The 25905-nt window shown below is 45.5% G+C and overlaps 1 protein-coding gene across 2 annotated transcripts in view; it reads left to right on the top strand.

Moving 5' to 3' along the window:
* The first annotated feature begins 339 nt into the window (after positions 1–339).
* DOK6 (docking protein 6) overlaps positions 340–25905 on the top strand; it is a 435288-nt gene continuing 409722 nt past the window's right edge. For both annotated transcript variants that reach the window (XM_030552667.1, XM_030552666.1), the window contains exon 1: positions 340–582. In XM_030552667.1, the coding sequence (XP_030408527.1) occupies positions 517–582 (66 nt within the window). In that variant the 5' untranslated portion in view covers positions 340–516. The remainder of the gene's footprint in view (positions 583–25905) is intronic.

Raw genomic sequence — 25905 nt, 5'->3', positions numbered from 1 at the left:
CCCCTGGCTGCTGAGGTGTGAGGAGGCGGCCCGGAGCCGGTGCCCACCCTCCCCCTCGCCGCGCAGGCGGATGGTGCGGTCCGGACAGCTGTGGCGCTACCGCCGAGTGATGCGGGAGGGCGGCTTCCGTGCCGGTGGCGGCGACAGCAGCAGGGGAGGGGGAAGCAAACAGCTGGCGGAAGAGCGAGGAGCGGGTCTCGGCTCCAGGCAGTGGCGGCGGTCGCCGCTTCCCCCTTTCCCTCCCTCTCCCCGCTGCTGCTGGAGCAGAGCCGCTCGCTCTTCCCCCTCGCCGCCGCTCCGGGGCTGAGCGCAGCGCCCTGCGGGAGGAGCGGGCTGCAGCCGGGCAGCGCGAGCCAGGCGGGAGTGGGGAGCAGCCCGGCTGCTGCTGCTGCTGCTGCTGCCTGGATGCCAGAGGCTCCCCGGGAGCCGGCGGCCAGAGACACCCCGGAAGAGCCGGAGGAGGAGGACGAGGCCCCCGGGCTGTGAGCGGAGCGGAGGAAGCAGGCACCGCTGGCCATGGCCTCCAACTTTAACGATATTGTCAAGCAGGGCTATGTGAAAATCCGCAGCAGGAAGCTGGGGGTGAGCCGGTTGCTTTCTTTCCCCTTTCTCCGGTCTTTCTCGCGCGCCTTTCCCTGGCACTTTCGGAGGGTGGGCACCTACCAGCACCTCCTTGCCGTGGCTGGCAAGCAGCGTGCTGCTGGGCGGGTGAGCAGGGCTCGCTCCCAGCTCCGCAGGGAGAGCGGCGGTGCTGGGGACAGTGTGGGGAGCAGGGACCTGCTGCTGCTGCCGCCTGGACTTTGCTTTCCCTTGACTTGGGTTGGAGGAGGGCGTTGCGTTAGCTGTGTGCCTTACAGACAGGCCCCCCCCAGTGAAGGCGCCGTTTCTCCTATTTTCCTTGATGATGGACGTGTTTAGCTAATAGAGGTGATTGGGTTTTGTAATTTGATGGGAGCCTCTTTTTCCCTGTAGCGGCGTCTCAAGCTGGTGAGGAAATTTCCATTTGGGTGTTTCTTCCACCCCCCCCACTACCCCCATTTAAAGCTTGCACTTGAACTAGGGAGGGAGGAGGGGAAAGTGGGGCAGTCTCTGCAAACTTTGGGCAGAGAGCTCCTTTCTCCTGTGGAGGTGGGATGGGTCCAACCGAGGGAAATGATGGAAAAACCCGAGATTTCTGAACGGCTCCACAGCAGCCTGGTAAACGAATTGAGGAAACAGTGAAGATCGGTGCAGGAAGAATTCTGGCTCGGGGCTGGAGGAGAGGAGCAGAGTAGCTGGTCGGGGGGTGGGCTGGGAGGAGTGTAGGAAAATTGGGGGAGAGGAGAGTAACATCTCAATGGGCAGACAGCGTGGACTGAAGGGAAATTGAAAGATTAATAGACACACTGGTTGGTGGCCGTCAGTGTGTGCAAAATATATGCCAGTGGATAGGAAAAAGTGACCGAAACAGTGTAGCCCAGAAGGGTAGTCAGAGTCACTTTGAAGAGTGGACACTAGACAGGTAATGCTTACTCTGCTTGCCCGTAAAAGCTTCCTCTGAAGGGCAGCGATACAACGACCTAGGCAGACAGAAACAGCAACAGAACGGACAGAACTTTCCAAACTTCGGACACTTCTTAAACGCTTCAGAACTTTGCCTTCTCTCTCTGTTTTGCGGATGCTGGAACAATGCGAATTAAAAGGCCCTAATGAACCGTAGCCGAAATCATGATTATTTTGTTTTTGTTTGAATGCATGAGCCAGAAGAGCTTTTATGATTTTATTAAAAAGTTGTTCAGGGAGAAGAAATTGTCAGTTTACGGGAAGCAGTGTGATTAGTCCTCAATCCAGGAGTTCCTTCAGTTCCCACACGTGTTTGTGGACTGGCAGGTGTTTGGAGTAAAGGGGAAGGAGTTCAGTTGGTAGCCCTGGCGCTTGTTTCCTTCTAGGAACAAGGTGCAGACAACGTGCTGAGAAGGGGCAACACATTCTGGTCTCTGCTGCCTGGGTGCAATGAAGAATTAACTTCTCCACTGACTTCAGTGACGTGAGTTCGAATTCACACCCGAGTGACTCAGAGCAGAATCCCACTAGGTGCTTAGAAGAGACATTGTGGTAGAGCTTTCCGCGTAATGGGCTGTTTAGCCAGGAATACAAAAGGAATTTAACCCAAGCAGGCGGTGTGTCACTTGGGCTGCAGAGCCGGCTGGGTCTGTATTAGGCAAGCAGTCGCAGCAGAGGGCAGGGAGGAAGGTGCAGTCTTAGGCTCCAGCTCTCATGTCAAGGGCCTTTTCTCGAAAGAATGAGCCGCGTTTCTCTATCATCATCTCCCTCTCCCCGACCTCAAAGCCAGATAAAGGAGAGGCCGTATGAAATCTGCAATTCTACAAGTAACTGGGAGCTTATCGCAGAGCCAATATATTTCTCTCTCTCTCTCTCTCCCCCCGGATGCGATGCTTTGCTTGCAGACGCGGTGTACAGGACAATGGAAATAATCATAAATTGACCTTTGTAACACTTTGCTGTCTTGACAGGGATGTTAGTTCCCAAAGGACACAGCAGAGTTTGGTTGGAAACTTACGTACAGCTGACTCCTGCAGCCTTCAGATGGAAAATGTTAGGGAAATTATTTAAAGTCCAGAGCAATGACACCTTCTTCCTCTTTCCCATCCCCCCGAGAAAAAATTATGATTTGCAGGGTCGAGCATTAGTTTGTGTCAGAAAGCTATCTCTGAACCTTAATGGCATCTGTTAATCCTAGCTCCTGAGTCTCTAGTGGTATTATGGGGGCCCAATCCAGAGCAATAAAAAATTGAATCCAGGTAGTATCACAGCACGTTAGGGCTCGTAACTGGAGGCAGAATTCTCCTGTTGATTTACCTTCCAAAAATAATTGGCCATACCTCTGAATATGTACAAATTAAACAAAGAGTATATGCAGTAAACATGCAATGGCTGCATATTAGCAGGCATCACACAAGGTTAATGTAAACGTCCACAAGTGACATATATGAAGACAGTAATTTCAACATGGCATAGCTTATATGGTTGAAGTTCTCCTTTTTGAGATGTAAATCTGACTTGTGGCTGATAACAATAGTGTGCTCTTCAGAACTACACATTATTCATGGTAGCTTTCTGTTGTGGTGCAGAAGGTAGAAGAGACCAGCTCTATAATCTCTCTGGAAAATTGTCTCCTGTTAAGAAGATGTAGGGTGTGAGAGTTCAGATTGCACAACCTCAAGTACATGGTAGTATAAGCTTATATGTGGAAAGTAGGGATGCAGATGTGAGTAAACTAAATAATCCTGCCTGAATTTTCTAAATGAATGTAAATTTTATTCACAAAGTGAAACATTAAAGATTCAGGTTTCTTTCCTTATATAATAGTATATTTCCAAATGAATGAGAGAATCTGACTGTAGTATTTTACAGTTAAGCCTTAATAAATTGTACTAAAACCTGCCTTCTTGTAGGTGAATAAATCCTCTTTAACAGATGTAATAACATGAGTTTCTCATCATCCAAGAAAATAAATAATGAAATAGAAGGTCCGTATGTTGGAACTTGTTGCCTAGATAATTCTGAAATATGTAAAGAGCGTTTGATCTCATTAGGATATTTCTTAAATTATTTATTTCTCCTAAACTTTAAGTACATTAGTTTTCTATTATAATGATCTAAATTCTAAGAATGTTTTTTGGTGGCCTGTAAAAGTAGATCAGAACTGGGAGAGCCCAGATGGCTAATGCCACTTTTAATGCCAAACCTGGGCTATAAAGCTGCTTTTATCTTCTGTAATGGATTGGCTACCTGCCTAGAAGTTCTTCTAGTGCTATTGCTATATTCAGTCTTGTTTTATGACTGAGTGAGCCCTGGCTGAGAACCAAACTAAAGATATTGTGATCTAATGCAACCTGTGGAGTGACAGTCAGATGTTCAGGTGGGCGAAATAGTGCTACAGTACAAACAGAGACAGTGTCATTCATATTTGAGAAACCAATCTTAATTTTGGAGTAAAATTTTGGTAGACTATGTAGTTTCTGGAAACTAAAGCCATCTTATCACACCTCATGAATTTCACAATTCTAAGAAGAAAAATGTCTCTTTTGAGTGCTTTATTATAAAATATGGTATATGTATCACTGTTTTGTTAAAGTTATATTTTGGTTTAATTCTTAATGCCATGTAGTCCATTTGGCTAATCCCTCCCTACATAGGAATATATTTGAATTTAGATTTCGGTATAGGAAATTCTCCCTTCATTTAAGGTTCTCAATAGCAGTATCCATTTTTAAGTTGTGATTATTTTACAAGTGTATTCTACTCTTTTTCAGAGAAAGTAAGAGAATTATTATAACTTACAATCAACACTGTAGCAGGGGTTAACAATTTCATTCCAAAATGCTCATTTCAAATCAAAAAAAGGGCCCAAGTCCTGATGGAAATAAATGACAAAACATGTTACCAGAATGAATAAATGATTTGTTTCACAGTGGACCTACAAGATGTACTGATCATCTTTATTTTGTTGTCTTCCTCCCCATAACCAAGCACCAGTCTAACACTAGGCTTATGCCTTCATGGGTTTGTGTGTACTTTTTTGCCATCCATCAATTTTCAGATTGACCCCATTGTGTACACTATTTATTTACGAAGCCGGTAAAAATAGCTCCTTTTGATCCAGAATCAGAGACAATAATATCACAGAGAGAAACCTTACTTACAATTCTGTTTTTCTCAAAATCTGTCAACTGCCGCCATTGGGAATATAATTGAAGCTGCTGCAGAAGCAGCAGGATGTGGAAGAAATTTACCCAACTAGTTTAACACACCAACAGTCTAGTTACTTTCATCGATTTAAAATTTTTAAAAAGGTACACAAAGTATTTTACGATGCCCAGCAACTTGAAATACGGTCTGTGCATGAAAATGTCCTAAACATATGCACATCAATTGCAGTCTTTTATAAATATCTGAACTCCCACAAATTTGGAATCTGTAGTCAGTAAGGATAAGACTTTTAATTAAAGTTTATTTTTTCCAGAGATCTGGATTCCCAATGGCCTGAATATGAGTGTCTCTAACATTACCACAGTGTTTGGTATTTTGCATTTCTCTAGTATTACATAAAGGAAGTACCTCATTCTTCAGCTGTTACATTTGACCCGTGTGACCCTCTTTTGAAATAACTTTAATTGTACTGTGGTGTGCTGTTCAGATTATAATTGGTCATTTGTGTAGTGTGGAATAGGACTGTGCTGCCTTTGTTCTTTTTGAATCTTTCATATTTGTGTTGCATTAAAATTCATAGGACACAATTTTACACCATACTAGTTGTGCTCACAGGCTGCAACTTCCTTGTAAGAGACAGGAATCCTTTTATTGTCTTATAATATCCTAAGCTGCAAACATTTCATGCATTGTTGGAGTGCTGTTTCTAAGAAGGGAAAACAATTTGATGTCACATTAAATAGTCTGATATTAAAAGGAGTATTGCATCACTGCTACAATTTTGTTTTCATCCATTTCAACCGCTTTGGTCACAACTTTTATTTTATTTATTGCACCTTTTGACCATAGTACAAAAGAATTCTGTGTAATAGAAATTTTCATTGAGTTTGTGACTATATCCTGTGGTTTGTTTGTGTTTCCACATGGTGAGCAGAATGATTTGCTGAGTGGTTCAGTTTGTACACTAATGCTGTTATCCAAAGAGCAAATTGTACCTGCCAGTCAGCCTTGAGTGAGTAATAAATAACAGATTGCTGTTAGCCCTTTAATGAAAAGTTTTATCATATAGCAAACTATTTTTAACCATGCTAGTAAATCATTACAGGTAGCTTTTCTGAAGATGGACACTATGCTTTTCCTGCTGATTGATTGAGGACAGAGTTAGCATTATTGTGAACATGAACTAAGCTGCAGTCTGGGATCCTCTTGAAACATTGCAGTAAATACCTTGCAAAATGTTACTATTTAAATTACAATCTCGCTAAGAATAAGTCAAGAAAATGTGCAGTGCTTTAGCTTATATTGATTGAGAACAAAAGCGCTGTTTAACTGTAGGGGTTATGATGGATGTATTGAGCATAACGGATGGTCTTTCACCTGGTTAGATTGTGGTAACTTATTATGAACAAAAGAAACAACTTGGTATTAGGTGGAATGGGCTGACCTGATTATTTTCTTTCCGTAGTTTGCCCTATATTTTCTGTTACATTAGCTCAAGGTCTTTGAAGGAATTCACAATGATGCCTATGATGTCATCATCATTTGTGAAATAAACCCTGACTTATTTCAGTGCATGAAAACAATTAAGATGAGCGCTTTTAATATAATTTCTGTTTATAATGTGCTTTATTTAATATTAACGAATCTGCAGACCCTCAGCATTCATAAGTCTAATTCTGTGTGAAAGAACTTCTATTATTGTCACACCACTTCAAGACAGTCTGAGATGTGGCATTAAAAGGATCTGACCATAATCTATTAAAGCATCTAGTAACATGTACTGCACAATCCTGACAGTATACTCTCTGATTACCAATAATTATTCTTTTTTGTCATGAAGAAATTAAGTGCAAATGATCCACTCCCTTAATGAGTTGTTTATTCTTGAACCTATACATCATTTTTTTTTTGGGTGCACGATTGTTGTGTGAGTGAATTTGCTGAATTAAATGGTAGATAGGATTTCCAATCAGCTCATTATGCATAGTGGCAGTAGTTTTGTGATTTAAATCTGTGATTTAGTGACTGGACAAAATTGAGCAAAAACCTCGAGAGAAGCTTAGAATCCATTGTAAATAAAAATAAAAAAACTCAGTTTTTCCAAGTGTTTGTTTAAACACACTATTTACATTCATGTTAAATATTTTGTGCTTGGCCTTAAGTGGCAGTTTCTCGCCTGAAGATTATGCGCATTGCCTCCATGTCGCCGCAGGTTATGGGAACTACAACATTTTCTCTCATATGTAATACCATTGCTTTCAAATTGATAAATCCTCATCTGTGTAACGATTACTCATGGGAATGAGAGTTTGTGGAATTGAGCCCTTCGTCATACCAGTGATCAGGCAATAAAATTTTATTTGATTTTAGCCGTTAGTATGCCTTCACTCTAAGTTAATGGCCCTACTGAGCCATCAGTTAATGGTCTGTTGTTTTTGTCCTATTATGAGCATTAAGGGCCTGATTGACAGCCCACTGAATTCAGTTTAAATAATCCCATTGACTTCAGTGGTCTTTGGGCCAGGTCCTTAGAGGAAAATGAGTAAACTGCATACAATCTGAATTTTCTTCTTATAAAAAAACCCTACAACCTGTACTCCTATGAATAGTCCTTCTCATTAATAATTGTGGCAGGATCATGCTTTGCTTGTTTACAATTGAACTATGTAATAATAAGTAATTGTGCACATCACGTGTTCAAATAGTGAGTTGCTTCTGACCTTTCAGTAAATGATTCTTCTGTTTTAATTCTTTCATACAGATTGTCACCTGTGCCTTCACAATGTTTTCTATGGGTTGCCTAGCAGCAACAATTTTTTACTCACATTAGTTACTTTAGTTTTTATATATGAAACCTAGAAGATTCTAAGAAGCACAGAATAAGATGCTTTCATTTTTTTAAAAGATGAGTAATGTTTCTGTGAATGTCATACATTGTAAAGTTTGTGTATTATTCTGAATTTGACAGAACAAGCTATTAATTCAAACACTTTCCACAAATGTCAGTTTTTAGCTGACATGCTTGGTATGTCTGCTTACAAATCTTGTAAAATATTTTAGATATTTGAGGTAAATAACACTCCAGTTTGTGACAATTTACTGATATTGATTTAGATTGCTGGCCACTTTCTGAATTGAAACATGTTTCTGAAACAAAATGACAGTATTTTCCTTTACACTGTAATCTTTTAAACATTTTTAAATATACCATGTCAATCTCTGCAGCTCTAATATCCAGAGCTGTAACTATGTCTGACTTAAGTTAACATTTAATCTGTTGCAAAGTTGTACTTCCAGATAAAATATATAGTTTGTCTGTGTTTGCTTTGGTCTTTGAAGATTCAGCAATATTTAAAGAGTATTTTATTAAAGTGTGTGGGAAGTTTGTATGTAAGGGGCTAATAGTGCACACCTGCTACTCATCTGAGTCAAGCCTATTTGCATGAGTAAAGGTTTCTAGAATCTGACTGTTGGTGCTTATCTGCCATATAAAAATTTTCATAGGTACTAATCTGAAATGTTTCAGGAATGTCACGTTAAAATAAAGACAGTGACACAGTTCAGACATCTGTTCTCTTTATTTTGCTGTTTACAGATAATGTACATTAAATAGATGGCCCTTTCAATGATTCACTGTTAATTAAAAAGTATAAGCATATGTCTCCGTGCCTCAGTGGGAAAACTAGATTCCCAACAAACTGCTGAGAAATGGGGCAGACCCACCACTCTGGTTAATAGGAACACAGAAATGCAGTCGTTTTAGGTATCCCGGCCCTTATTTCATCAGGCACACACTAGACTAGACTTTATAATGAGTGGTTATTTAAACCCAGTTTAATCAAACAAAGGGTTCTTCCGATCTCAAAAGATCACCCACATACCCAGGTCACTATATAACTCAGATCTTACCTAATAATCACACCGTTGTGAATCCTTTATCTAATATTTAAAGGTTTATTTATAAGAGAAAAGAATGAGAGATTTAAAATGGTCAAAGAAATCAATTACATAAACCATTGCAGAATTCTTGTATCAGGTTTAAAGCAATGATGTTAGAGACTGATGGCCAGGGGTGGCTCCATACCCCAGCATGCCAAGCACATGCTTGGGGTGGCATGTCGCGGGGGGCACTCTGCCGGTCCCCAAGAGGACGGCAGGCATGGTGCCTTCGGCGGCATGCCTGCGGGAGGTCCACCAGAGCCGTGGGACCGGCGAGCGGCAGAGAGCTCTCCGCGGCATGACGTCATGCTTGGGGCGGCGAAATGTCTAGAGCCACCCCTGCTGATGGCTCATAAAGTTTCTGGTAACTTCCAAAAGATTGGAAGGTCCTCAGTCAATAGGTTGGAATGCTTTTTTTAGTGTAAGTCCATAGTGCAGAGATCAGAGCAGGAATGAGGCAAATAGAGATGCTTCCAGGGTCTTCTGTATCTTCTCCCATGTGGAGGGAATGCTCTCAGTCTTAGGTCTTGTCTACACTGGCAAGTTTCTGCGCAATAAAGCAGCTTTCTGCATTGTAACTCACAAGATGTACACACTGCCAAGCCACTTAGTGCACAGAAACTGCGCTGTTGCAGCACTGTAAAAAAACAACCACCCTGACGAGAGGCGTACAGTGGGGGTACAGCGCCGGGGTGCCAGTGTAGATGTAAGCAGGGGAATGTCCTGCTGTTGGGGGAACTTTCCTGGCTTATACACTACCCCAATGAAATGGGCTAGTGAAAGGATCTGAGTCCTCGCTCCCACTTCCTTTACCCAGAGGGCTCCCCTTCCACTCTCCTGTGTGGCAGAGTCCTCGTAACCCCAACAAGGCTGGGCCCAGGATTCCTGGGGTGCTTGACCCCCAGCCTTGTCGTGGTCACTTAGGGCAGGGGCTAGGGAGTCCGCACTCTGGGCTACTCTCTCTGCACTGGATGCTTCCTTGACCCATGATCATTACATACAGTTCAAAGCAAATACAATTTATTAAACAGCAATCAATTTAAAAAAAAACAAGGAAAAATGGGAAAGGTTAAAAGAAAATATATAATCTCCCTCTGTGGCACGGGGACATCACAAACAGCAGCCTCTGGAATGTAAGGGAAGTTCACAGTCTGTTCCTCACAAGTCCCAGGTCGTCTCCTCCGGCCCTGGCTGTGCTGCAGGGATGCTGCAGGTTGGACACTTGCTCTGGTGATGGCCACAGGCTTTAGGTGGCAGGACCCTTCTTCCCAGCATTGCCCCTGACCTGTCAGGGTTACAGTCCCCCTCCAAGTCTGGCCTACAAGGCATCTTGGCTGGGGGCATTTCCCTGTATTGGGCCTGCTGCCCAAGGTCCCCCTCGCCCTTCCCAGCTGCTCATCACACCCGATTCTGGACTGCTCCAGCTCCAGCTTCAGCTCCACCACTCTGTCTCAGCATGGCTGCCGCTCTGAATCCAGCTCCCTGAGCAGCTTCTCTGGCCCCTCTGGCTCTGGTTGCTGCAGCTCTCCTCCCACCACAGGTCTGCTCTCTGGGCTGCCTCTGTGACTCTGCTCCCAGCACTGACCTGCATCCTGGGCTGCTTTTCTGGCCTCTCTGGATCTGGCACAGCTCTGCTCCCCAGCTCAGCTTGGGCCCCTGCTTTCTTCTTAGCTCAGCCCGACTCTGTCTGACTCAGGCAATTCCAGCTCACATGGAGGACGCGATGCCCCAGCCTCCTGACTCCCTGATTGACAGGGTGGGTAGGCTAATCAGGCTGACCTGGAGCATTGTTCCTGGGGACTGTCAGTCTCAGCGTCCTGATTTCTCATCGATCCTTCCCCTTTGTTTTGGTACTGGGAGCTAGCCCACCAAAACACGCCCACTGAGCTTTAGTAAAGGGTCAACAGTCCTCTTACATAGATATCCTGGTCAATTACAGCTCTGCGATTGGCCTCTGGGAGGTGTCCCACAATGCTTGTTCTCACCTCTCTGGTCATCAGTTTGAACTCTACTGCCCTGGCCCCATCCCTTAAATTCCTTGGGAATTTTGAAAGTTCCCTACCTGTTTGCTAGATGACGCGTGCAGTGGTCTCAGTGCATCTTTCCAAGTGACCATGCCTGCTCCACACACCAGGTGATCCCTTGCCTGGAGCAATGCCGAACCACTGGACCACATCAGCATGTTGGAAGAGGAGGCTGTCCAGTTCCGGCTGCACTCCAGCCATAGGAATTATGATACCTATGGACAGATTTCATGATGCATGACAGAAAGGAGCCATGATCGGGACACACTGCAGTGCAGAGTCAAAGTGAAGGACCTATGGAACACCTACCACAAGGCATGGGAGGCAATCCACCCCTCTGGTGCTGCGTCCAAGAGCTCTTGGTTCTAAAAAGAGCTGGACATGATACTTGGTGGTGACCTCACCTTCACTTCAAAGGCCACTGTGGATACTTTGGTGGCTCGTGTGCCAGTCCAAGAGTGGACCAAGCCAGGAAGAGGAAATTTTGGAGGGGTTGGGGGAGGGAGACCCGGACCCAGACCCAGAGGCAGAAGATGACTCTGAGGTCAGAGATGCATACAGTCCGGAGTTTTTCTTTACCCTGGAGGAGGCTAGCCCATCACAGCTGTCAGATTTTGATGAAGCGCAAATAGGAGAGGATGCCCCTGGTAAGTGGCTTTGATTTTGGGAATCTCTGACGTGAGTTGTTGGGGGGCCGAGGGGTTGCAGAAAGCAGGCTTGTGTCTGTATGATGCATGTACCATCACATGCCTAGTCTGAGCGGCAGAACAGGGTGTTGATTGACTCCCTAACTTCATGGGATTCTGCTTCAGAGATCTCCAAGGAACTCTCATGGAGATACTGGGCAATCCACTGCCGCAGGTTCTTTGGCAGAGCTGCTTTGTTTCTTGCCCTATTAAGGGTAAATTTCCAGCACAACTCTGCCATCATTGAAGGGTGGGGGGACCATTGCTGCACACAGGTGAGCTGCATAAGAGCCAGAGTGGAAGCCACAATCTTGGAGAAGACCCTCCCTTGATTCCCTGCTCACCCTTAGCAGCGAGGTATCTTCCATAATGATCACATCCTGGGGAAAATGTGGGGACAGTAATGATTATAACCCCCTCAACCCCATAGTGCTGGCTCTCCCCAAGATGTACAGTACAGTCCTGGAACACTGATTTCCCCTGCGGTTACTCACCATTTTGGGGATCTTGTGGCTCGTGTGCTTGCCTGAGGTCAGCCAGTTAGTGACAGATATTTGAAGAGTAGCTGTGTTTTAAATCAGTGGTCTGTGTGACAAACAACACTGCTTCTGTAAAATGTTGCATTTTGGCTTCACATATATGATCTTGGTAGCCCAGCCTCCCTCTTTATCACTGGCTGAACAGCTGCACAGAATTAGTGGTCACGAAGAACTAAAGAGGACTTTTTGCTTGATGTCATGATGCACTCTGTGGCCGAAATACAAGAATTAAGGAGTGACGGGACAGCAAGAAGAGGGACTGAAAGGAGAATGCAGCATGCCAGAATGAAGCCACGGAGCAGCTCTTAAACATTATGGAGCACCAAGCGGACACTCTCTAGGCGCTACTAGCACTGAAAACCAAGCAGCTTCGCACCCGCCCTCTCCTGCAGCTGCTGTCACAAAACTCTTTCACATGCACCTCCCCCCCACACCGCCCGACACCACTAACACACTCTTATCAACCTCCTGGCTCCGATCTGTACCCACAGCATTCCACTCCTCCCTCCTCACAGTTCAGCACTGCAGACTCCCAGCACTCACTGCACTCAATACCCATTCCTCTGTAGTTGAGCCCTGCTGAAGTACAGTACCTGCTGCACTGTGCTGTAAAGGAGAGGGTTGGATATGATACCTGGACATACACAAATCTTCAACCATTGCAGGACCCCTCCTCCCTACATTTCCCCCATCCACCTCAGGCTGTTGTGTGTTTTTTGTCTCTCTCTCCTCCAGTTGTTTGTTTTTTTAACAAAATAATTGTTTTGGTTTGAAAGTAATCTTTATTCTATTAATTGAAAGCAAACAGCCCTGCAAAGCATCAGGCAGTTTTCTTAAACCTTCATAGGGCATCATCTGCACCAATCACAATAGTCTCCTAGCATTACAGGCACCGCACTCCTGAGCATAGCAACACATATCAGTGGCTTTCAGCTTCAAATTGCTGCCTGAAGGCATCTCTGATCCTTATGACTCTATGCTGCACCCCTCTAATAACCCTGGTCTCTGGCTGTTCAAATTACTCAGGGCTGGACCTCCAGTGCCTGGAGGCTGAAACTTTCACCACTCCCTTTACAAATATTATGGGGCGTATAGCACATGGCTATAAGCATAGAAATACTGTCATCGGCTAGGTCCATCTTCCCATATAGGCAGTGCCAGCAGGCCTTTTAATGGCCAAAAGCACACTCAACAGTGATTTTGCACTTGCTCAGCCTGTTCCTGAATCGCTCCTTGCTGCTGTCCAGGTTTCCCGTGTATGGCTTCATAAGCCACGGCATTAAAGGGTAGGCGAGCTCTCCCAGGATTACAATGGGCATTTTGACTTCTCCTACAGTGATCTTCTGGTCCAGGAAGAAAGTCCCTGATTGCAGCTTCCTGAACAAGTCAGTTTTCCAAAAGATGCTTGTGTCATGCACTTTTCCGGACCAGCCTGCGTTAATGTCCATGAAACGCCCCAGTGATCCACAAGAGCCTGGAGTACCATAGAGAAATACCCCTTCTGATTAATTTACTCAGTGGCTAGGTGGTTTGGTGCCAGAATTGGAATATGTGTGCCATCTATTGCCCCTCTGCAGTTAGGGAAGCCTATTTGTGCAAAGCCATCCAGAATGTCACACACGTTGCCCAGAGTCATGGTCTTTTAGAGCAGGATGCAATTTAATGGCCCTGCACACTTCTGTCAACACAAGTTCAACAGTCGATTTCTCCACTTCGAACTGGTTAGCAACTGTTGGTAGCAGTCTGGAGTAGCCAGCTTCCACAGTGCAATCGCCACACGCTTCTCCAGCCACAGAGCAGCTCTCATTCTTGTGTCCTTGTGCCACAGTGCTGTGGCGAGCTCATCACACAGTCCCATGAATTTGACTTTCCTCATCTGAAAGGTCTGCGTCCACCACTAGTCATCCCAGACGTGCATGACGATGTGATCTTACCACTCAGTGCTTTTTTTCCCAAGCCCAAAAGTGGCGTTCCACTGTGGTCAGCAGCTCATGAATGCCACAAGCAAGTTTATGTTGCAGCTGCTACATGTGGTGAGATCAATATCAAACTCCTCTTGCCTTTATAGTTTAAGAAATAATTCCACTGCCACCCGTTAGGTGTTACTGAGAGTGAGCAGCATATTGATGAACAGTGTGGAATCCATTCCTGCAGACCGAAAAAGGCAGAGCATTCAGTAGGCAAACCATTGAAAGATGGTACCAAATGTGGATGGAAGCACAGGGATTGCTGGGATGCAAAGCAATGCATCATGGGGCATTGGGACAGAACCCAGGATGTCCCATGCCCCCTCTACCTTCCCACAAGTCTTAGCAGAGGAAGAGATGCTCTGTGGGATAGCTGCCCATAGTGCACCTCTCCGAATACCACTGCAAGTGCTGCAAATGTGAACATGCTGTTGAGCAGGCAGCTGACATTGTAGACACGCAATAGCAGTTTCCCTTCAGCGCTCTCTGAGCACCGCTGTCCCTGCTGGCGTTGTAACTCTGCCAGTGTAGACATACCCTTTTGGTTTGCGGGAAATTATATCACATGAGCTAGTCACATGCTCTTGCATGATTTGATGGCTCTAGGAGCAGACCTTACCCATATTTTTGGATAAAGCATCCATAGGAAGGCTCGCTGGATGGGGACAAGCTTCTTCTGTGGCCTATTGTGTTCTTTAATGGGCCATCAACTTGAACAGGTCATTCACAATGTGCTGGCCAGACTAGATGTAAGCTACTTTGTGGGTGTGACCCCAGGAGCAAACACATCTGAAATAATGGTACCTAGTCAATGTTCATAACTTTTTAAATACATACATACAAACAGGATATTCGTGTTTGGATGATACTTTCCATGACATACTTTGTATAAGATTTGTTGCAATTGTCTAACAGTTGCAATACTAATGGTATAAATAGTGATGTTTCAATCATATAGCGTCACAGCATAATAAAAAGTTTAGTTAAAATTTACATTTCTTATTGGTAGACTTGGAAGGATTAGATTTCTATCAGTAAATGTTGATTTTGTCATACGTACACAAACCGACAAGAACAAATTTCCATTGATGATGATCTAAAATTACAGATATGCAAAGTTTAAAAAAAAACCTTAGAATTTAGCAGAGTCAAAATTCAGTGATTTAGACTTGTAACAAATTGACTAACTGAACAGTAAAAGAGGTATGACTTGCTGACTGTAAGGAAATTTACTCTATAAACATTAAAACAAATTGTCAACATCACATGCCAAAATACAGAGTTTTCATTTTTTGAATATCAACACTACTGTAATTAATTGTCTGACCATATAATTTCATGCAACTGTGAAAACTTAAATTGATAAGTTTAAAAAACTGCTTAAAATAGACATAATCGTCAATTATATATAAATTCTGCAAAGCTTACTTATCGTCTAACCAGATTTATATTACTTTAGTGTTGAGAAATAGAAATGAATTTATTTCTATTTAAATGATAAAAATTATGTTCACTTTAGCTAAGCCTCTTAAAACTTTTAATCAAAATGTTCTTAATATACAGGCAATGGTTAGCTCTAAAAAGGACATCTTCTTAATTTAGTGCTATACATTAGAATGTATAAATTCAAAGAAAACATCTCTTCAAAATAACCAGAGACATCCGTAAAGAGATATCTTCACTACTTCTGGGTAAATAAATGGCCTTGTCATGTCTGAGAGGCTAATAAATTCGGACTGTCAGTGCAACTGGAAAATGGGTTGTAGAGTTGAAATTTGTTTAAAAAAAAAAAAAAAGTCCTGCCACCAGCCCAGAAATTTCCTAATATCTAATTAAGGGCAATTAGTGACTGTTGTATTATCATAGCTCAGCTACTATGGCAGTGTTTGGAAAACAGAAGCCCTTTTTCATGTAGTTAGTGCCAAAATTTAGATCTTTAAAGCTCAATATGAATACGATGAATTCCACTTTGAACTTATTAGAAAAATTAATGCAGTCTTTGAACTACTGGTGAAAACTTGACCTGTCTAGTGAACTTCCCTAAGAAGTCAGGCTGCCACATTCTGCAGAATCTTTAAGGGGCCAGACATCTTTGTGATCAGATATTGTGTAAAGCGCATTATGGTAATTTTGTCTGGAGGTTACAAAGACATGAATGATTATTGCATCAAAGAGTGGCTGCATAGACAGATTAAGGTCATTCCAGAAATGTAATACCATTTGAATTGGAAAACTAATTAGTGAAGGTGGGCAAACCTTCTGAAAAAATAAGAGTAGGTCACATGGTCTATTTTACCTGTATGGCCATCATCACCTCCATCTTAGCTACATTAAGACTCAGGGTATGTCTACACTACGGGAGTATTCTGATTTTACATAAACCGGTTTTGTAAAACAGATTGTATAACATCGAGTGCACACTGCCACAGTAGGCTCATTAATTCGGCGGTGTGTGTCCATGGTCCGAGGCTAGCGTCGATTTCTGGCGCGTTGCACTGTGGGTAGCTATCCCGTAGCTATCCCATAGTTCCTGCAGTCTCCTCCGCCCATTGGAATTCTGGGTTGAGACCCCAATGCATGATGGTGCAAAAACAGTGTCGCGGGTGATTCTGGGTAAATATCATCACTCATTCCTTCCTCCATGAAAGCAGCAGACAACCATTTCACGCCCTTTTTTCCTGGGTGAACTGCGCAGACGCCATAGCATGGCAAGCATGGACCCTGCTCAGATCAATACCGCAATCGTGGACGCTGTAAACACCTCGAGCATTCTCATGCAGTCTATGCTGAACCGGGACCTGCAAAGCCAGGCGAGGAGGAGGAGGCGGCTACGGCAGCGCGGCGACGAGAGTGATGAGGACATGGACACAGAATTCTCTCAAACTGCGGGCCCCTGCGCTTTGGAGATCCAGCTGGTAATGGGGCAGGTTCTAGCCATTGAATGCTGATTTTGGGCCCAGGAAACAAGCACAGACTGGTGGAACCATATAGTTTTGCAGGTGTGGGACGATTTGCAGTGGTTGTGAAACTTTCGCATGCGTAAGAGCACTTTCATGGAACTTTGTGACTTTTCCCCTGCCCTGAAACACCATAATACCAAGATGAGAGCAGCCCTCACAATTGAGAAGCGAGTGGCAATAGCCCTCTGGAAGCTTGCAACACCAGACAGCTACCGGTCAATCGGGAATCAATTTGGAGTGGGCAAATCTACTATGGGGGGTGCTGTGATGCAAGTAGCCAAAGCAATCATTAAGCTTCTGCTACGAAAGGTAGTGACTCTGGGAAACGTGCAGGTCATAGTAGATGGCTTTGCTGCAATGGGATTCCCTAATTGTGGGGGGGTGATAGATGTTACCCATATCCCTATCTTGGCACCGGAGCACCAGGGCAGCCAGTACGTAAACCGCAAGGGGTACTTTTCAATGGTGCTGCAAGCACTGGTGGATCACAAGGGATGTTTCACCAACATCCACGTGGGATGGCCAGGAAGGGTTCATGACGTTCGCATCTTCATGAACACTACTCTGTTTAAACGGCTGCAGCAAGGGAATTACTTCCCAGACCAGAAAGTAACAGTTGGGGATGTTGAAATGCCTGTAGTTATCCTGGGGGACCCAGCCTACCCCTTGATGCCATGGCTCATGAAGCCATACACAAGCAGCCTAGACAGTAGTCAGGAGCTGTTTAACTATAGGCTGAGCAAGTGCAGAATGGTGGTAGAATGTGCATTTGGCCTTCTAAAGGCGCACTGGCGCACATTTCTGACTCGGTCAGACCTCAGCCAAACCAGTATCTCCATTGTTATTGCTGCTTGCTGTGTGCTCCACAATCTCTGTGAGAGTAAGGGGGAGACCTTTATGGTGGGGTGGGAGGCTGAGGCAAATCACCTGGCCACTGATTACGCGCAGCCAGACACCAGGGCGATTAAAAGAGCACACCACGAAGCGGTGTGCATCAGAGAAACTTTGAAAACAAGTTTCATCATGGGCCAGGATACGGTGTAACTGTTGTGTTTGTTTCCCCCTTGATGAACCCACCCCCTTGATTGACTCATTCGCTGTAAGCAACCTACCCTCCTCCTTTGATTACAGCTTGCTTAAGGAAATAAAGTCACTATCATTTTAAAAGTCATATATTCTTTATTGAAAAGACATTATAAAAAGAGGGAGAGAACTGACAAGGTACCCCGGGTGTGGTTTGGGAGGAGGATAGGAGGGAAGGAAAAGGCTACTAAAAACATTTCAATGTAATGAGAGCCTTTTGGTTGGGCTGTCCACGGGGATGGAGTGGGTGGGTGCACAAAGCCTTCCCCCACGTGTTCTTACACGTCTGGGTGAGGAAGACATGGAACATGGTAGGTGGTGAGGGTGGTTATATAGGGGCTGCAGCAGCACTCTGTGACCCCGCTGCTCTTCCTGAAGCTCCACCAGACATCGGAGGATATCAGTTTGATCACACAGCAGCCCCAGCGTTGCATCTCGCCACCTCTGATCTTCCTGCCGCCACCTCTCATCTCGAGCGTCCCTCCTATCCTCATGTTCGTCCCTCCTATCCTCACGTTCTCTGGCATCTTTCCTTCCGCTCATTCAGATGACCTCTTTCATTGCAGGTCAATTCCATGATTTCTGAGAACATTTCGTCTCGTGTCTTCTTTTTCCTCCGCCTTATCTGAGATAGCCTTCGGGATGGAGTAGGGAGACTTGAAGAATGTGCAGCTGCATGAGGGAGGGAAAAAAGGGAGAGAAGTATTTAAAAAGATACATTTTACACAACAACGGTCATACTCTTTCACAGTGAACAACACTATTCACCTTACAAAGCACATGTGATTTCATTACAAGATCGCATTTTGCATCTTAATATTGAGTGCCTGCGGCTCTGGTGTTACAGATCTCATATGCAGACCCGGGCATCAGAATTCAGCTTGCATGCGGCCATGGTAAGCCATTGTCTTTCGGCTTCTGCAGCCTTCAAATACACAGTGTCCTCCTTTCCCAAATACCAAGCAAATCCCGTTCAGTGATGCTTCTTTCCTGTTAACATGCAGCAGCAGAAGCCAACCCCCACCTCCAATTCTGTGGGATGATCGCTTTACCCCTCCCTCTACCCCATGGCTGGTATCAGGGAAGATCACTGCTAATCACCCCCCTTTCCCCCGCCCCCACCGCGTGGCTGGTAGCAGGGAAGATCCCTGATAGCCAAACGCGAAAAAGCTCAGCGCTATTCCCCTCCCCCCGCTTGGCTACGTGCAAGGAAGGATTTCTTTTAAGCAACAGGCAAACAGCCCAGTAAGAATGGCCATCTCTGTCCCCTTACTTAAATTCCTGAATTTCAACCAGGTTACCATGAATGATATCACTCTCCTGAGGATAACACAGCGAGATAAAGAACGGATGTTTCTTGAATGCCAGCAATCACCGGGACCATACGCAGCTATGCTTTGTCATGCAATGATACCTGATTACTTGCTATATGCATGGCGTGGTAAAGAGTCCTACCATGGTGGACGGAGTAAGGCTGCCTTGCCCAGAAACCTTCTGCAAAGGCTTTTGGAGTACCTCCAGGAGTGCTTCATGGAGATGTCCCTGGAGGATTTCCGCTCCATCCCCAGACATGTTAACAAACTTTTCCAATAACTGTACTGGCCGTGAATGTATCCCAAGTCTTCAGGGCAAATCAATCATTAAAAAACGCTTGCTTTTAAACCATGTTTTGTATTTACAAAGGTACACTCACCAGAGGTCGCTTCCATGGCTTCACTGTCTGGGCTAGTGGCTTGGGAGGGCTGGGAGGGTAATTCCATCAGGGTGAGAAAAAGCTCCTGGCTGTTGGGACTAACAGAGTGCTGTGTGCTCTCTACAAGCTCGTCCTCCCCTTCCTCCTCCTCATCTTCCCCATCCGCAGAATCCTCAGCCATGGCTGAGAGTACCACCCCACCTCGGAATCCACGGACAGGGGTGGGGAACTGGTGGTGGACCCCCCTAGAATTGCATGCAGCTCAGCGTAGAAGCGGCATGTTTTTGGTCCTTCCCCAGACCTTCTGTTTGCTTCTTTGGTTTTCTGGTAGGCTTGTCTGAGCTCCTTAACTTTCACTCTGCACTGCACTGAGTCCCTGGTGTGGCCTTTCTCCATCATAGCTTTGGAAATTTTTTCAAATATTTTTTCATTTAGTCTTTTGGAACGGAGTTCTGTTAGCACAGAATCCTCTCCCCATATAGCGATCAGATCCAGTACCTCCCATGCGGTCCATGCTGGAGCTCTTTTTTGATTCTCAGGAGACTGCATTGTTACCTGTGCCGATGAGCTCTGCGTGGTCACCTGTGCTGATCAGAGCTCCACGCTGGCCATACAGGAAATGAAATTCAAAAGTTTGCGGGGTTTTTCCTGTCTACCTGGCCAGTGAATCAGAGTTGAGATTGCTGTCCAGAGCGGTCACAATGGTGCACTGTGGGATACCGCCTGTAGGCCAATACTGTCGATTTGCGGCCACACTAACCCTAATCCAATATGGTAATACCGATTTTAGCGCTACTCCTTTCGTCGGAGAGGAGTACAGAAACCGATGTAAAGAGCCCTTTATATTGATATAAAGGACCTTGTTGTGTGGACAGGTACAGCGTTAAATCGGTTTAATGCTGCTAAAATCGGTTTAAACACATAGTGTAGACCAGGCCTCAGTTAGCTCATGGTCACCAAAGGTCTAGTTAGATATTGGGGGAAACCAGTATATTTCTGGATCTGAGGAAAAGCCACACTGTCTCCTCCAGCTGCCTCACGTATTTAGGCCTTGGCTATACTGGAGAGTTGCAGCACTGGTAGTGGCTTTACAGCACTGCAACGCACTCACCGTCCACACTTGCAAGGCACATACAGCGCTATAGCTCCCTGGCTTCAGCTCTGGCTGTACTCCACCTCGGCCTGGGGAATAACGACTATAGCGCTGGTGATGCAATGCTGTTCCGCCACTGTGGCCACCAAAAGCGCTGTTATTGGCCTCCAGAGGTATTTGGAGGTATCCCAGAATGCCTGTTCAGCCACTCTGCCCATCAGTTCAAACTCTAATGCCCTGGCCTCAGGTGACCCGCCCTTTAAATGCCCTGGGAATTTAAAAAATCCCCTTCTTGTTTGCTCAGCCAGGTGTGGAGTGCAATCAGTGAATCTTTCCAGGTGACCATGCCTCCACGCGCCAAACGAGCCCCAGCATGGAGCAATGGCGAGTTGCTGGACCTCATCAATATTTGGGGGGAGGAAGCTGTGCAGTCACAACTGCGCTCCAGCTGTAGGAATTACGATACCTATGGGAAGATATCAAGGGCCATGCTGGAAAGGGCCCATGACCTGGACACAGTGCAGTGCAGAGTTAAAGTGAAGGAGCTGCAGATTGCCTTTTGCAAAGCCCACGAGGGAAATCGCCACTCTGACGCTGCCCCCATGACCTTCCGTTTTTACAAAGAGCTGGACGTGATTGTCATAGCATTCCTTCTCAGATCTGAACCTTAGAGTTCAGAAAATGAGATACTAGCACCTGAATCCTCTAAGCTTAATTACCAGCTTAGATCTGATAGCACTGTCACCACCCAAAAATATAGTGTTTTGGGGCACTCTGACCTCCCCAACCTTCCCTGGGGACCCCAAGAACCCAGATCCCTTGGGTTCTTAAAACAAGGAGAAATAAACCATTCCCCCCACTTTTCCCCCTCTCAGAATTTCCCTCATTGGGCTATCCTGAGAGATACTGATCCAACCTCTAAATCACCATACAGAGAAGCATCTCCCTTCCCTTCCACAAAGAGACAAACAGATTCAAGGAAAACAGAGAGAGATTCTATCTCTCCCCCTCCCATCTCCCCTACCCATCCTGGTGGGTTATCCCAATCCCCTGGAATAAAACAAGGGAAACAAGAAAAAAAATCAATCAGGTTCCCTAAAAGAAATCTTTTAATAAAAGAAAGGAAAAAACAAAGAATTATCTCTGTAACTTCAAGATGTAAATATTACAGGGTCCTATAGCTTACAGACACCAGAAAGAGACTTTCCCCCCAGTACCAATACAAATCAAAATATTCCCAGCAACTACACATATAAAAGTTAACCAGCCAGATCCACAATTGCAAATAGAGTAAAACAATCAAAAAGCCTAAACCGCCTATTTTTACTTACTATTTGAAAAGAAACTTAGAGAGCCTGTAGTAATGTCTGGTCTCTCTCAGACCCTCCGAGAGAAGAAGACACAACGGACAAAGAACACACACAAAAACTTCCCTCCACCCAAATTTAAAAGTATCTTGTCTTCTGATTGGTTGTCTGGTCAGGTCCAGTTCCCTGCTTGTAACCCTTTACAGGTACAAGAGAAATTAACCCTTAACAATCTGTTTATGACAGTGATACTTGGGGGTGACCCCACCACCCATCCGAGGACCACGATGGACACTTCAGAGCGAGGGCGGGGAGGAGGAGGAGGGAGAGGAAGAAATTGAGAGTGAGGGTACTGGGGTGGGGGGAGACACCCCGAAGTCCCTGGAGGCATGCAGCCAGGAGCTCTTCTCAAATCAGGAGGAAAGTGGCCAGTCGCAGCAGCCGGTACTTGGTGGAGGACAAACAGAGAAGCAGGTTCCCGGTAAGCGGCTTTTTTTTTCAGGATGGAAATGTTTCTGGAGAGGAGGGAGGGTTAGGGCTGCATGCATGCATGCCTAGATGTGGAATAGCCCATTGATGTGGTCTATCACGTCGATGTAATCGACCTAAGTAATCTTTTCAAAGTTTCAGCCAGAGCTTGGGCAGTGCGCTTGCGCAAGTTTATTTGGGGAGCCACTGTGGTCCTTGTCCCAGTCAGGCTAACACGTCCATGCCTCTGTGCCGCGAGGGGTAGGAGGGACCATTGCTGCACACAGGCAAGCTGCATAGGGGCCAGGGCGGAATTCACATTGCTGCAGAAGCCCCTCTCGCGCTTCCCAGGTCATCCGCAGCAGTGAGATATCTTCCAGGATTAACTCTTGTGGAAAATGTTGGGAAAGTGTTCACTGTAGGTGCCACCTGCAGCTGTTTGCTTTCCCCAACGCACAGAAAACCCGAGGACAGTAGAGCCCTGAAGCAATCAGTCCCCCTTGCTCACCATTTCGGGGCTTCTGTGGGTTATGTGCGCTCTCTTCGGGATGGGAAAATTATGCTTTTGTGAAGAATGTTACTTACTCCTTAACTGTGTGGGAATAACTGTCTGGTATAAACAATGCTGCCTCTAAGTGTTGCATTTTTTGCCTTTCCAGAAGCAACCTTGAGATCTTGGCTGCCCGTGTTATTAAGAAGCCGCGAAAAAACAAAGATGACCTGCTGCAAACAGTTATGGAGCACTCTGAAACAGAGAATCAAAAAGTGCAGGACTGGAGGGAAAGGGAAAGCAGGATTCGCCAGAAAAACACAGCGGCCAGGAAGAAAAGCATGAAGCAGCTGATAAGCATCCTGACGCGCCAAACGGACTGTATCCAGTCACTTGTAGCCATGCAGGCAGAGCACTACTGCTCTCGCCCCTCCCCAGCCCAAAGCTCTTTCCCTTGCGCCCCAATGTCAGCTCAAAACCCCCTTCCCCAGCATCCCGGTTCTTACCACCACCAGCTGCCTCCAACATCTGTACGTTCACCAACTAGCCCTGAGAACTATGACCCTTACCCTCTGCACTCAACCCCCATCACCATGCAGTATAGGCATCCTAAAGTGCAGCAGTCATTGCACAGCACTCCAGAGAGGACATATTCAAACCTGTGACTATAAAGTTCCCCACCCCACCTCCCAGCCCTTTTAGGTTCCCAAAAAGTTGTGTGTCTGTCAATAAAGTAATTTTCTTTTCAATAAATGAATTCTTGGCTTTGAAAACAGTCTTTATTATTGCAGAAAGTCAAAGATACCTTAGCCCAGGAAAGAAACAGGCACTGCAAATCAGCTTAGGAAACACAGATTCCTACTAACATTGTAACCACTGCCCTTCACTCCCATGCAAGGCACCAAACATTACTCTTGGTTTTGAGCCTCAAATTCCTCCTTCAAGGCATCCCTAATCCTTGCAGCCCTGTGCTGGGCCTCTCTAGTAGCCCTGCTCTCTGGCTGTGCAAATTCAGCCTCCAGGCGTTGCCTGATTGAATCTTTCACCTTTCCCTTCACAAATATTATGGAGGGTACAGCACGCGGATATAACCGCGGGGATGCTGCTTTCCCCCAAGTTTAGCTTCCCGTACAGAGATCGCCAGCGCCCTTTTAAACAGCCAAAAGCACACTCCACAGTCATTCAACACCGGCTCAACCTGTAGTTGAACCAGTCCTTGCTCCTGTCAAGGTTCCCTGTGTATGGTTTCGTAAGCCATGGCATGAACGGGTAAGTGGGGTCTCCAAGGATCACAATTGGCATTTCGACGTCCCCTACTGTGATCTTCCGGTCTGGGAAAAGAGTCCCGGCCTGCAGCTTCCTGAACAGGCCAGTGTTCTGAAAGATGTGTGCATCATGCACCTTTCCGGGCCAGCCTGTGTTAATGTCAGTGAAATGCCTATGGTGATCCACAACCGCCTGGAGAACCATAGAGAAATAACCCCTTCTGATTAACGTACTCGGATGCTAGGTGGGGTGGTGCCAGAATAGGAATATGCATCCCATCTATTGCCCCTCCACAGTTAGGGAAGAAACCCATTTGTGCAAAGCCATCCACAATGTCCTGCACGTTCCCCAGAGTCATGGTTCTTCTTAGCAGGATGCGATTAATGGCCCTGCAAACTTGCATCAACATGATTCCAGCGGTCGATTTTCCCACTCCAAACTGGTTCCCGACCGATCGGTAGCTGTCTGGAGTTGCCATCTTCGAGATTGCAATAGCCACCCACTTCTCCACTGGCAGGGCAGCTCTCAATCTTGTGTCCTTGCGCCGCAGGGTGGGGACGAACTCTGCACACAGTCCCATGAAAGTGGCTTTTCTCATCTGAAAGTTCTGCAGCCACTGCTCGTCATTCCAGACTTCCATGACGATGTGATCCCACCACTCAGTGCTTGTTTCCCGAGCCCAAAAGTAGCGTTCCATGGTGCTGAGCATTTCTGTGAATGCGACAAGCAAGTTCGTGTCGTACGCATCACACGACTTACTATCATCGTCGGACTCCTCATCACTTTGGATCCTAAGGAATAGCTCAACTGCCAAACGTGATGTGCTGGCAAGACTCATCAGCATATTCCTCAGCAGTTCGGGCTCCATTTCCCATAGAAATCACGCTGCACAGAAACCGTTGAGAGAGTCAAGATGCTGCCAAACGTGGACAGAAATACAGGGATTGCTGGGATGTGAAGTGATGCATCACGGGGCAATGGGACAGGAAGCAGAATGACCTGCATCATCTGCCCCCTTCCCACAACCCCCCATGCCAGAATGGGAAGAGGTGCTCTGTGGGATAGCTGCCCATAATGCACCACTCCCAACACCGCTGAAAATGCTGCAAATGTGGCCACATTGCAACGCTGGTAGCTGTCAGTGTGGCCACACTGCAGTGCTTTCCCTACACAGCTGTACGAAGACAGCTGTAACTCCCAGCACTGCACACCTGCAAGTGTAGCCAAACCCTTATTCTAGAATCAGGGATGTGTGAGGAAAAAATGCTTCACATTGCCCTATTTCATGAATCTGAAACATTTTTTGGAGAGAGCTGAGGTGCCTCTCTTCTTTTCTCTCCCTTGCCCATATGCATCGTATATGTAATTGCTCCTGAGCTGTCCATCCTCAGAGCAAATGGTGCATTCTTCTTGCTTGTGATGTCATTAAGTATTTCTTTCTAGAAAAAGAACTAGGAGAGTGATTAGGTCACATATAGTACATTTTAAATTTACAGACAAAAATTCATAAATAGCTTTTAATTTAACCTGACCCACATTTCTAAAACTACATTCTAAATGACATGAACTCATCCAATTCAAATGTGGTTGGAAAGTGTTCTTTTAAATAGTACAAATATCCTTGGCACTTGGTGAGGAAAAATCCATTCTATTTTGAACTTAAATTGTAGTATGTTA

The sequence above is a fragment of the Gopherus evgoodei genome, chromosome 2 (assembly GCF_007399415.2).
Source record: "Gopherus evgoodei ecotype Sinaloan lineage chromosome 2, rGopEvg1_v1.p, whole genome shotgun sequence".
NCBI lineage: Eukaryota > Metazoa > Chordata > Testudines > Testudinidae > Gopherus > Gopherus evgoodei.
Note: the sequence above shows the minus strand (reverse complement) of the source record. Positions and strands in the feature narration are given on the sequence as shown.